The sequence below is a fragment of the Centruroides sculpturatus genome, unplaced genomic scaffold (genome assembly GCF_000671375.1).
Source record: "Centruroides sculpturatus isolate CEXI.00-Female unplaced genomic scaffold, Cexi_2.0 scaffold779, whole genome shotgun sequence".
Taxonomy (NCBI): Eukaryota; Metazoa; Arthropoda; class Arachnida; order Scorpiones; family Buthidae; genus Centruroides; species Centruroides sculpturatus.
The window spans coordinates 58546-73512 of record NW_019385026.1 but is presented as its reverse complement, the minus strand read 5'-3'; the positions used below and the strand labels follow the sequence as shown (position 1 = coordinate 73512).

The 14967-nt window shown below is 31.3% G+C and overlaps 1 protein-coding gene across 1 annotated transcript in view; it reads right to left on the bottom strand.

Annotated features, from left to right (window-relative positions):
* The window catches only part of LOC111633603 (neuropathy target esterase sws-like), a 14629-nt gene extending 2181 nt beyond the window's left edge, over nt 1–12448 (bottom strand). Inside the window, exons 1-3 of the mRNA XM_023378210.1 lie at nt 12443–12448; nt 7600–7752; nt 6464–6571 (exon numbers count right to left, since the gene is read on the bottom strand). Of these exons, the coding sequence (XP_023233978.1) occupies nt 6464–6571; nt 7600–7752; nt 12443–12448 (267 nt within the window). The remainder of the gene's footprint in view (nt 1–6463; nt 6572–7599; nt 7753–12442) is intronic.
* Between the last annotated feature and the right edge of the window lie 2519 nt (nt 12449–14967).

Genomic DNA, 14967 nt, shown 5'->3' with positions numbered 1-14967 from the left:
TAGTCACATGTATTCACAATTTATAATTACAAAGATCAGCACACGTACACGTCTATCGTTGGAGAATCCTCGCACATCTGAGGGTCTGACCCTGCCTATCCTTTTTTTAAGCGCTCGTCGTTGCTCTTCCCTTTCTCATTCCTCTATCGCTTTAATCCATGTATGCCTGTGCATACATCATAATACGCGCTCACGATACTTTCGATTCGTCACTTTTCCGTCCTAGAGTTCCCATTTTACAATTACATGACTCAGCCTGGTGATAACGGAGAAAAGAGACAGATAGGACGTCGATATAAGTCACAGTTACGATTTCACAGATTCGAGACAGCTTGATAGCCCGAACGGCCCCATGCTATCGCCCGTGCACGCTAAGTGACTTACATTACAAGCATTTAGCTTTCTGAAGCCTATGACAACAATTGTTTGGCATTGACGGTCGCGAATTTCGTGCCAATAAGCTGCCTCGACTTGTTCGATTATGTTATCGACTCAATTTCATATTTATTTTCACATTTTCACTTTGCGGCCCTTCTCTGTTTTTTTTTTTTCAGTTATTTACACGTGTAGGTTATTTCATTGTTATACACATTTGATATCATCATTTATCACATACTTCCATGATACTCTTGTCTGTCCGCTACAACTGCCAAGAATTAACGCGATTGGCGAAGCGTAGTGACAGCGGGCGAATAGAGAGCAGGATCCTTACCATAATGCGGTTTGCGCGCCAATTTTCGTACGTGCGTTAATCAAGCCGAATAGTTTGGCCGAATATTCGGCTATTCGGCCACGCTCCTAGCCGAATATTCGGTATTCGGCCTGAGGCCGAATATACTATTCGTTACAACACTAATATTTATATGTACAGTACCTAATTTATATATAATTATATGTACAGACGAAATTAAACTCAATTTATCCGCCTAAACGTCCGTAGCGTGACGCTACGGACGGCGGGAAAGTAGTTTGGCTGCCCGATTACGTTTTACGCAATTATAGGAGTTATTTTACCGTTGTGTACGGATAATGCCACAATTTTTTCGTCGTCTTATAGGAATCGTAACTATAGGAAACAGTTTTATAGGGGATCTACTGTATATAAAATTATTAATAAATTTGAAAAAATTCTTATAAAAAGAAAAAGCTATATAAATGATTGTTTTAACAAAAAATGAAGCAATGAATAACTAACATTTCTCAGTTCATGTAATATAAGAAAGAAAAGTGATAAATGCACTATTTATATGCTTAAGGTGTGATCAAATGAAAAGGTGCCTTTCAGAATATCATGAATCACGTGGTTCACAAGACACCTGTTCCTTTTGTGATAGATAGTCAATCAAAAGTGTATGTGACATTTCTGCAGCAGTATACTCGCGTATGTGATGTCACCTGCTAGGCAGCATACATCTAGTCTAGTTAGTTGCAATTCTTTCACCCAGTGGCATGCACTGTATAGAAAAATGGTGTTGATGGATGTGGATCAGCAAGGTGTAATACAGGGCAGACTTGGTGATGACAAAATCCTGAATCATTCAACACCTCCAGGACAATATGAACTACAAGTGGCAACAGCAATGGAACAAAGAAGAGAGATGTGCTGCTACACATTTCTTCTTGCCTAATGTCTTGATCTATTTTAACATATCTTGGCACAGACCAACCCAGTTCTTAACAGAACCTGGCCATTTTTGACAATATTTTTTCAGATTTAGAAAAAGCAACCACCAGATGTGATATATGTGGCATACAGTACAGCATTGAGCATTACCTGTTTCACTGTTTAATACTGCAAGACAATAAGAATGGATTAAGTTCCTCCTTCCCTAAAAGGGAATGGCCATGTCAGCTAAGTGAGCTCAGTGATACTTCCCTAACTTTTAAAGAACTGGTTATCTGTTACTTCTGGAGAGCACATAGTTAAATGATTTTGTCTTACTCTTGGTATTTTCTCCTGTAGACTCACTTGTCATAATTCTCTCTGGTCCTTTTTACCCATGATGTCCAATGGCATGATTTGCATCAAAATAAATGTGTAACTGCATGTCTTAATGTATGTACGTTTATATCCCTCTAACATTTTTGAATTGTTACATGATGTAAATAACAGTTCCTATTTTATTAGGTAATGTAAATATTGTACATTTGTCTGTATTCTTATATTTATACTTAGATTATCTTTTGGAAAAAATTACCTTTACTGTGTAAATTAGGTTTGTTTTATATTGGGCTTATTATTGATGTCTTAATGTATAATACTAGATACACACACTATCAGATGGTCATTGTCTGACTTTGTGTGTGTGTGTGTGTGTGTGTGTGTGTGTGTGTGTGTGTGTGTAATTTTATATAATAGTTGGCATAGAGTTTAACATACTATTTGTCTTGCATGTACCCAGTGCCTTTGTTCATGCTTGGTTACATTTCCATGACTGTTTGTACACAGACATCTGCACTACATCTGTTGTAAATCCCCTCTTCTATACATTTCTATGTAGCATAAAAGGTATTATGTATGATTATTTGTTTTTCTCTGATGTGTAATAGCTTGTATTTTTTAACCTTTGTAGTGCTTTGCAGAGCCAAGGCAACAGTAAATAGATTTTTGTTTCTTGTCTGTAACTGTATCATGATGTATGTGGCCTAAATTTGACTAATTTTTAGACTTATCACACCTTGTAGGTCAAATGATGAAAACTGAGTCAGAGATCAGATCCAAAAAATATATGCTTTTATTGACATTGGAAATGCATTTTAGACTTACAGTCAGTCCCTCATCAGTCCAACCATCTCATGTAGATGACAAAAATTATATAAGGGTTGTTTCTTTTTCAACCTCAGATGATCCATAAAACAAAGACAAATGCAAATAAAATGAATTTATTACCGTAAGTTAGGTACAAACATGGTTACTTTTCATAATCATCGTGAAAACTGAGGCATTTGTCTATCTGTGGATGAGCTTTGAAATCCCCTCTTCATAGAATATTGCTACTAAGGCAACATTCTATGAAGAGGGGATTTCAAAGCTCATCCACAGATAGACAAATGCCTCAGTTTTCACGATGATTATGTTGAAAAGTAACCATGTTTGTACCTAACTTACGGTAATAAATTCATTTTATTTGCATTTGTCTTTGTTTTATGGATCATCTGAGGTTGAAAAAGAAACAGCCCTCGTATAATACAGACAAATTTCATTTTCAATTTACATAATATTTAAATAATTATCAGACATGTAAACATGTAAACTATCTTTAAGCAGAATTTCTGGGTGTGTGGGTATATATATATATATATATCCACACACCCAGAAATATATATCATATCATGTTATCTTATATATATATAAGATAATATGATATGATGTGATGATCCTGCTTAGAGACTGCACATATACCTATTCAATATAGTCATATTGACAAAAACTAACTAAAAATTCTTTACAAACATTAAAGGAAAATAAGTGTCCTGATTGGTTAATAAATTTTATACAGTTTACATTAATTAATAATTATTTTTCATATAATGAGAACTTTTATTCATGGGTAGAAGGAATACCAATGGGTATTTGTATAGGTCCAATATTAGCAGAACTTAGCATGACAAAAATAGATTTAGAATTTCAAATATTAAAGGAATTAAAATTAAAGCCATCTATCCCTACGTTAATGAATACTTAATATATTATTTGTTTTTTCACTATTATATACTATCTCAGGTAAATAAAATTTGAAACTGAAAATGAAATTAACAATCAAATAATATTTTGATGTGAGAGTAATCAGAAATAGTCAAACATTAATATTGAAAAATTTACTAAATGCTGAAATTTGAAAATTAATCAATTACTACTCAGAAATCCCACATATATAAAGAAAAATACATACCTTACAACAATAGAAAAAATTAAGACTAGACAACTTTATCTGATGATCAGGAAAAATAAATAAATGACGACAAAAACATATTTAATGAATTATTACTAAAAGTATTAAACACACAACTAAATCAGTCTCAGATTCTAAAGACTAGTAAAATACAAATTAATACAACAAAAATAGTTAAATTAAAATATTGGGTTGTTCGGAAAGTAAGTTCGTTTTTTTCCGTGAAAAAAAAACACAATATTTTATAATAAATAAATATTTTATATCAACCACCTTGGTCAAATACCTGTTGTCATCGTTTCTGGTAGTAGCATGATTTCACATTCATAAAAGTTTTTATTGTTGCTTACAAAAAACCAATCCAAGTGATTTTTGACATTGTCATTTCAAGTAAATGTCTTACAGTTAAAAAAAATTTGTATAGATCGGAACAAGTAATAATCTGAGTGTGCTCGATTTGGCGAATATAGTTGTTGTGATAGCACATCCCATCTAAATTGGTAACTCGTCAGAAACTGTTATAAACTTGTGTGAAATTTGACATTATCGTGGTAAAACACTACACCTGTTTTGTCGATCAATTCTGGCCGCCTTTTCTGTTTGATGATATTACTCAATTTGTTTATTCGATGGCAGTACACTTTCGAATCAATTGCTAAATTGTCTGGTAAAAGCTCCAAAAAAAAATTTCCTTAAAATCCCACCAAAGAGAGCATCTCTCTAAGAACATGTGGAACCCATATATCGAGCTTTGAAACGAAACCAATTTGTTTCAAGTAATCATAAACAGTTTAATTTGACAAATTTAATCTCTTAGTGATATCACGTGTTGTTATTCAGCAGTTTGCTTCAATCAGTGCTTTTATTTTGTTTTCATTGGCTTCAACTAGCTATCCAGAACGTGGTGCATATTCAATATTGAAATTGCCAGAACAAAATTTTGTAAACCAGTTTTGGCACTGTCGTTCTGTCAACACATCATCTCCATACATGTACCACAATTTTTTCCTTGCTTGAACAGCATTTTGATTTTTTGGTAATAAAAAGGCAAAATTTTCCGAAAATGATGCTTTTGATCTTCCATGTTTGATGGAACACAAAAAATAAACAATTGCACAAAATCAAACAAAATTTTTTACAAGTAAGTCTTAAAATGCTAGCTGTCAAAATATATAATGATAATACGGTTTAGAATGAAAATGGCGGGAAAAATACGACTAATCCGTTTAGTGGTAAAAAAAACGAACTTACTTTCCGAATAATCTAATATATTAAAGGAATTTCAAAAAATTATTATCTTACATTAATCCCTAAAGTAACAGGAAAAATAGACATACAAAATCAGATCAAATTAGACATATTGGAGACAGAAGGATTAGTATTCAGATTTGAATGTAGCTGTGCACACCCCAGTATCTATGTGGGGGAAACATAACAAAAATTTAAAGTTACATTTAAAGAACATTAATTCCATAAAACATAATAGTAAAAATTCAGCTGTCTCGATTCATTGTAATAATGAGTGTGTGAAATTTAAAAAAAATATCCAGTAAAAATCATGAAAAAAGATAATGATACGAGTGCACACAAATAATTAAATTTTATAAAGATAGTAGAATAAACGATAATATTGGATATCAACTTCCAGAATTCTGGTATGCTTACATGGATCCTAGGGGGATTATCTTTAAAACTCAACCAAATTTATAAGATTAGTCAACCTTTATGCACAGCCAAAGAAAAATGTTACTGAACCTTTTAATCAACTATTTTGTAAACCTTTCTTACTTGTGTGTTACCACCAGTTCCCTTTCTTCTAAACATCTGTTATTTAGGAGCTAAAAAAATTATATAACTGTCAGTTAAAATTAATTTTGTTAAAGATTTCCTTGTTAATATGTCTAATATTAAAATAGGAAAATAGTTGTCAGTTAAATGATTCTATTGAAAACAGGATCATCGTATTACCTGTAATACTGTTTACTAGTATTCTATACAATTTCTGGTATTATATATAAAGATAGGATCCTGTTCTTAATGATGAGTGTTACTCAGACTGGACATTTACCTATTTAATGTAGACATATTTACAAAAATTTTAATAAAAAATTCTTTATATAAAAGTGTAAGCTAATCAGTTATAACACAAGTATAAACTTGTGTTATAACTGATTGGTCTTTTCTTCTAAAATCTTGGATGCAAACACAATGGCTGCTGTGATAGATTTGTTTGATTCCCAGAGCACAGACTTCTATGACTGCATTTGTCACAGTTTTTCAGTGTGACAAGTGTCTTAATGCATATGGGAATAATGTTTCCACAGGCAAAGGTACCTTTTTATTTCATTATAAATATTGCATTTCATCAGAGCTTAAAATACTGCTTCTTAATTAACTTGAAAATTTTAGTATTTTAAAGTGGTTATTTACATAATTTTTAAAAATCAGATTGTTACTTTTGTTTTGACCTTATAAATATTTAAATTTCTACTTTACCAAAATATCTTTTTTTCCATAATTCTTAAATGCAAAAATTGCTAAAATAAAGATAATTTTGAAAATCCAATTACCTGAAAATTTAGATGGTGTTGATTGGAAGATTGGTAATTACATAATGGTCCATGATGCTTTGCTTTGTTCTCATTAAAATAATTTTTCCCGTAATTGTAACCAACTTCCTGTAAAATTAAATTAAATTTCATAAAAGTAATAAAATTAATACAATATTGTAAGAAGCTAACAAAGTTTAATTCTCAAATATTTCATAGGCATATATAAAATTAAATTAAGGGAAAAATGTAAAACTGCTTTAAATAACATAAATTCATGTATATTTAATTGAAGTATTAAATACTTTAAGTTTAGCCAAACAACTACCAGATTACACCTGACTACTTTTCCACGATTTTATTTAATTAATTACTAAATAATTTGTCGCTAGAGGGAGGCGTTAGGCACTATTTCTTATTAAATTTAATAATTATAATTAAATTAATGTTTATTAAATAATTTAGAATATTCTGGGAGAAGAATCGGCCCAGAGTGGAACTCAAACCCACAACTTGCGGTCCAGGCTGATTCTTTTCTTCCAGAATATTCTAAATTATTTAATAAACATTAATTTAATAAGAAATAGTGCCTAACGCAAATTATTTAGTAATTAAATGAAATTGTGGAAAGTAAGGTGGTTGTTTGGCTTTACAAATTTATCAGGTTTTGTGATGTTTGTTTATACTAACTTGTAAGTACTTTCTAGGAAAAAAAAACTGAGCTTTGTGGCATAGAAAACAAACTGTATGAAAAGAAGGATTTAAAATTGATTTAAATCTAAAATAAAAAATTGTTGTAGAGATCAATGTAAATTAACAGCAATTAGAAACTTGATTAATATGTAGTGCATGATCAGCTTACAACCCAGCAATCAGCCCATAGATTTTACATGACAAACTTTGACCTTGAATATCTCACCCATAGATCAAATTTCAAAATACCTGCTTTGTCACAAAATTGGCCTTGTTGAGTTGTACATATTTGAGAAAAATTGTGTTTAGTGGTCATGTGGTTGCTTTAAACTTTGATCACAGACAAAACACTGACTTGTGCACAGCACCACTCAATTACCAAATTCTTTAATGTTCTTAATGACAATTACTGCAAAAATAATTGATGTGATCAAAAATGTAAACAATTATGTAATCTTGCTAACCATTATTTCATCAAAGCTTTTAAATTGTAAAGTCGCATATTTATCAATAGGTGGTCTAAGATACGTACAATAATCACTCTGTTTTACTTGTTCAAGTTGTCTTGAACAACACACATAAGCCAAACGTGACTGTATTTCTTGAAAATTTGGTACCTGTAAAATTAAAATTTATTGTTATTAAAGCATAAAGAACATATTCATTTTAATTGTTTTTATTAATAAAAAAAATCTACATTTCTAATTTAAATTTGATGTTTTATATGATGATTGTTAAGCTGCCGAGAAATATTTAAGTCCCTTGTATTCACCATCCTATATTATTATTATTATGCTGGGTTTAGTGAATTATACTCGGTTGACACAGGTCGTTGTGTACTATGCCAGACCAGAGACAAGGGAAAACAAGACAAAAATTAACTAAGTGTGTAAGTGTATGTGTCTGTATTCAGGAATTTCCTAACAATATGGCATGTATTTTATTATTATTATTATTATCATCATCATCATATAATGGACTAATAATAAAATTCGTAAGTTACAAGGCAAAACTTAGTTTTTAGAACCAGCCTGTCCAAAGTTTTCTACCACCCCTATTCTGGGTTTTAAAAAACTTCTAGTCAGTTTTCCCACTAACCCAAAGAAAGATAAATACAGTGGTGCCTTGTATAACGTACGCTGCGAATAATGGACTTTCTGTTTGGCCGTTATGTGACTCGAGCAACGGACTGGCTGCGGACAACGGACTTTCCGTTCAGCAGTTACGTGAGGCGACCAACAGACTTTCTACGAACAAGTGCGAATGATGTTCCCACTCTTTTGCCGTTGCCAATGACTATCTGCTATTTTTATAATATATTAGTATTATTAGAATATATTATCAGTATATCTGAAGTACAGAGCGGTGGGATTAGGCTTGCTCCCTTGTTTATTAGGTACATCAACACAGTGCAGGATATTTACATTGTTCAAGTGTTGTGCAAATCATGGCTTCTAAAAAAACAGAAAAGTGATTTCAATTGAAACGATGCAAGAAATCATCAGAAGGAGTGAAAGTTGACAAAAACTTTCTTGTCGAATGGGGAGAGGTTCAGGAGTTTACCAACACTCATTATCCAAACAGAGCTGAGGCCAACAGTATCAATGATCTTGCGGCGACAAATCACGGACTGGTGAGAGGGCGCCACTCCTCTACGAGTTTCCCGGGGAATCCCGGATAGAAAAACGGGAACTGGGTTTTTCCCAGAGAGAATTCTGGGTAATGTTGCTTCTTCTGATTGTCGGGTGATTGCTGCCATGAGCACGTGTAGCTCTCTTTCAAGTGTACTCGAGAATCGTTGTAAATAAATGTTGTTTTAGTTTAAAACGTGGTCGTGGACTTAACTAATTCACGTTTACAGCCTTCTGATAAAAACCGTCTTTGAGGAGATGTAAATGGATGGAGAAAGACGGCCAGGTTTCGTTCAACCGATGGCGGCCATCCATTACCTCCAATCTCTACAATGACACCCTTGCCAGTCATTTCTGACATATGTTGAAGACAACAGAGAAACAGACCACCTTGGACATGTTTTTCAAGAAGCCAGCAGGGAAAAAAAATGGAACAAGAGGAGTTGACCCTGCAAGCTCCGGTAGCCTCTCCTGAATCTGAATCCGATTAAAAAACAATAAAAAAAAAAGACCTGCTGCAATGTGTAAAAAGTCTATATCTGTATTAATGTGTGAAGAAATTGTTCCTCCACCTCCGCCTCACAACATTTGACTACCCAGTAGGGATTGTAAATTTACCGACTTTTTCATTTACCGGTAATTCGGTAAATGAAAATTAAAATACCGGTAAATTTTTTTCCTGAAAAATAAAATTAAGGTGATAAAAATTATAAGTCATTTTGATTTCCATTTCACATTTTTTATTTCAGAGATACAGAATATAAAAAAACAAGAATCAAAGTGTTATTCTAAACAAACTATAATAATAAGTTTTATAAACAAAAATAAAATAATACAGAAAAATAAAAATACAACAGAAATAATATATAGTACCTAATACCATTTTATTGATTAGCATTTTTAAAAAAATAACTTCTCAAGAAACTTAAATTATTTAAAGTCTTATCTCCTAATTTTGATCTAATTTTTGTACAAAATAATCCAGGTTAGGTTAGGTTAGGTTTCTAAACTTTTACGGACAGCATCTTTAAGTAATAAAAATTTTTCCAGCATGTTATTAAGCTATTCCACCTGGTTCTACAATCTAAAATTAAAGAAAGTACTTTTCGTGAGAGTAATGGGGATTCTCCAAGAAAATCGGATTAGAATAATACATATTTTGCACAATCTTAAGGCATAATATTAGAATCTTGTAATAAATATTTGTATTTAATTATTTTAAACAGTTGTTAGAAGTAAAAAAATTATTTAAGGTTCAAATTTTAATGTTATTTTACAATAATATTACATTAATGTCCTGTTATAATGTGGTGTATTAAAAATTGCTATTAATTTAAAAAGTACGTGAAATATTTACGTATTATTATTTTTAAATATTAAAAAAAGAGATATTTACATACTCTTTAAGAAAAACGTTGATTGTAAAGATTTTAAACCTTTAAAAATCTCAAAAAACTGCAGAGCACAAATCACATATGCTAACTAGAGCTTTCTGTACAATTTAAAGTGCCTCTCAAACCCAAGAAAGTTTAAATTAAAATTAAACAAAAAATATTTCACATAAAGTTAATAATATTGTTGCTTACACTTACCTGTTATTTTATTTTCAATGTCTCTTTAGCCCTTTTAAATATCTATAAACACAATATTTTTTACATACAAATTTCTAGAATGGATTTTTCATTTACCGAATTACCGGTAAATTTCAAAAAATTACCGGTAAGTTTACAGAATGTTTTTTTCTCAATTTATCGGTTAACCGGTAAATCGGTAAACCGGTATACAATCCCTACTACCCAGCATAATTGGTGACTGCTCCATTTTCATTTTTTTTATGGTACAGTACGGTTATTTTATGCTGCGTAACGAATTATATGTTTTAACATGCATTTCTATGGGAAAATGCGTTTCGTATAACGGACTATTCACTTAATGGACGTGCACTTGGAACGGATTAAGTACGTTATACGAGGTACCACTGTACAGTACATTAATAAGATACTAAAGGAGAACTATCATTTTCATTTATTCAAAATATACTATGCATTTATGCATAGTATATTTTATTAAAAAAAAGTGCAAATACTTGTTGATTGGATAAAAGTAAAGAAAATTTGATGAAAAAATAATAATAGTTATTAAACAGATATAGAAAAATTATAAAAGCAACTTTGAATAAAAATGTAATATTTGTTAAAAATATATACCATACACACAAATGAATACAAAACAACAACACTTAAGAAAATGCAAATATAATGAGCATTTATTTATTGTGACATTATCACGATGCTGGGCTGTATTTTTAATCAATGTTCAATTAAAAAAAATCACGCAACTTTTAGTCCAGAATTCTATATGGTTAATCAACCCTTAAACTTTCCATGTCTAGTCTGGATTTTAGTAGTGTCTTGCCCTTGTACAGTACATCATACTTCTCCTGATAACAATCAAGTTATGCCAGTTATCTAACTTCATTCTCAAAAAAGTTTTGAATTGAAATCACACAACTTCTGGTCCAGACTGGAAGTTCCTGTAAAGTTTTCCACGGAATTAGTTAGATGAAAATTGAGACCAGACCTGGTCTCAATTTTTGTCTAACTAATTCCGCTTGTGAGATTCACAAAGGACAGACACAATCAGTCAGACAGACAGAGACGGATGACAGTGGGAATGCCTAGGTCTACAATTTGAAAACTGCAGCCTAAAACGTTTAGAACAAGTACTGCTTAATAATAATTAAATATACAGGATAGTTCCGAACTAGTGGGACAAACTTTGAGAGTGGATTCATGGCAGGATAAAAAAATATTCCTATTAACATAATCTGAAAATGCACTGGTGCCAACATAAATCCACTGTGTTTGTTTGCCAGTATCTATACACAATTTTCCCCAGCATATGGATTAGTTGGGGAGACCTGTTGCATGGTTTGCCTGATGCCAAATTTTACTCAATTATTACTTGTGATTCCATCTGAAAATTGTCATGTACTCTGGGTCAGTTCCTGAAGTACGGATATTGGAGCAATGTGTGGCATCATCTGTAATGCTGTTTGGATACACAGCAGAACATTTGAAAAGATGCATAGTCCGTTATGTGACATGTGACTGCTTGCATTGAGACTGATGGAGGACATATATCTGAGCATTTATTGTGACTGTCTATATCTATTGTGCAATGTTATATTCTGTTAAATTGAGTTTTTTTAATGAAATTTTCTATTTTTACAATTTTAAAAACAAGTATATTTTTCCCACAGGTTATAATAGTTTTTTAGGCCTGGTCTTTGCCTCTGGAATTTTCCTTCAAGTTTCACCTGCAAATGAAACTGATCATTTGGCTTTATGTTTTGATTTCTTTATAAAACCAGAATATTTGTCTTATCCTAAATCATAAGTTGTTTACCATTCCATACTGAAATCAAATGTCCTGGAAAAAGGTCTGCTATCATCTTGTACAATTCAATTAGACTTTTATTGATCAATTTGATATTTCTATTAAGCTAAATTTGACCTTTTATTTGATAATATTTTTAATTGCACAATTTGTTTTTTTCCAAACTACAATTTCCATAGATTCCAAATGTTCATTCAGCCTTCATTTAAGGCATTTGAAAACTCATCTGCATAAAATCAGAGTGAAGAAAATGGAAATCCTTATTTCCTTAAGCTACCTCCATATGATTTTAAATATCTTAATTTAGAACAAGTACTACTTAATTTTAATTTTATTGTTTCTTCCATTTCATCTGATGCAAAAACATTTCAAATTTTATTCCTAGGTTTTCCAATATATTCTGTACAAGAACTGGAAAATCTTGTATAAAAGATAATTATAGATTCACTTTCTCCAAATTGTCCTCTATCTTGTACTATCTTTTTTCTTCAAAGTCAGAGTTTTCTTTTAGCAATATTTTAGAAGCTAGTTTAAACTCAACTAGTAGGGTTGTAAACTGTTCAGGATTTTAGTTTTTTTTAAACTGTTTGGAAATGTTCTGAAAAATAAATGAAAAGTTATGTACTTTTTTAAAGCTTATCCCCTTTTCCTAATCAGAAGCTAGCATCCCTATAAATTCCCACTCATCAGTCTGCTTGTCCATCCTTCCTTAATCTTGAGAATGGAGATAGATGAAAGTTGAGACCAGATATGAAAAACTTAGGGGCAGGAAGTCCCAATTAACTATATACAAACTTCTGGTTGGCACCAAAAGTCAAGTTGTATCAATTAAAAAAATTTTTCCCTGAAAGTAGTTAGATGACAGGCATGACTATTGCTAGCAGGAAAGTATGATGTACAGGAGCAAGGCACTACTAATTTGAGGTGGAGGGTAAATAAATTAAAAATTGCAGTCCAGCATTGTGACAGTGTCACAATAAATAATTGCTCATTATATTTTCAAAAACATTTCATGAAAAATCAAGATTCTAAAAATTTAATTTGTATTGTTTTGAACCTGTAGTTTTCACTTTGCTATCTCTACTTTTTTCTCTAATTATAAAATCAAGTCTTATACCTAGACAGTGGGTTCTTCTTTTGTAAAAGTTATTCCTAAATAATCTAAAAAAAATGCTAATCACTATACTTTACCAACCTTTAAGATGTGCTTATCAAATCAATCACTATTTTTTCCGCTAATTTAAAATTATTTGAGCAATGTCTATATAATTTAACTTATTATAACTGTAATAATACATATATGGTAATTGTTTTCAAGGATACTTAAGTAAAAATTCTCTTAAATCTCGTTTTTTTATTAATTTAGAAGATTTTGGAAGAGAAGAATTGGCTGAGAGCAGGACTTGAACTCTTAATGCCTGCTTACCATGTATTTGCATTGCCAGTTAAGCTATCTGGACCTTTGAGCAGCGTAACTGGCAACTTGAAATAACTCAAATATAAACATCCAAACCCAATAGTTATATGGCCCGTTTATTTTGAAAGTGGTGTAAGTCCACTTTTGGAAAAAATTGAGAAAACACATAATATACATACAATGTAGTGTAAATTTTTTATTTATAAACAATTTACACTTAACATTTTAAAATAATCATAAGCTTTGATCAATTGAAAATTTATTGGTAAATGACATTGCATAACCATTGATTTTGAAAGTGGTGTAAGTCCATTTTCTACAGTCTAAGCACTTGGGCTGTCCATAAATTACATGTGCATTTTTCTTGAAATTTTTACTTCCCCCTCTTGTCCCAGTTTGTCCAACTTTTTGTAACCCCTTTCCCTCTATGGATGTCCAACATAACTGTGAAATTCGAAGTTTATTTAATTTCATAAAAGAATTTAATCCTTTACTACAGAAACGAACTATAGAGTACATGGGAATTTTTTAACCCTTCCTGGCCAAACAAACATTCTCATGATAAAACGATGTATAGTTTACAAATACGGGCGAAATTCGTCATATTGTTGTCATATTGTTGTCATTCTGATATTTTCTCAGGAGGTATGAAAGCTTTATTGTAAACTCTCTCTCTCCTCCGTGAATTAGAAGTATAGTGTTAGAAACGTTTATTTTCTTAGTTGACTTTAATAAACGGTTTGTTTTGTTAAAAATGGTGTCTTTATTCGACTGTGCCATTGTCTTATCATTGACCCCTCTGACTCTCCTCCACTCGCGTAATGCATAACATAACGTAAATCTCATCCTTGACAAGAAAGTAGGTCACCGACCTGTTGCCAGAAAGGAGAGGAATTTCCAACCTCCCCGCCGGCTCACATAACTCTATCCCTGTTAAAACCTTCATCACTTTATGAATGATAGATACCATAAGCAGAAATGAAACATACAAGAAACTTTGAAATAAATATAATAAAATGCATACTGTATAAAATTTAATAAAATAAATGGATGTCCACTAATACTCAACCCCCTCCCTCCCTTTCAGTGTGAACATCATTTAAAAACAGCCCCTTACAACAGAGGAGTAAAACTATAAATATTACCAATAAATGTACAATTTGATGGAATGGAAAAAAATCCATGTAATGAATCTAAGTGAAAAGCAGTGTCTAATGATAAACTTATCATAAAATAGTTTAACAATAAGTAAATATTTTAATGTTCAGAATAAACAATACTATTTTATTTCTTGTTATTATATATGAACAAAATCAGAATAAAACACAATGTGTTTCAAGTGAAATTGAGTTTTACATAATAGAAATTTAATGAATTTTACAGTT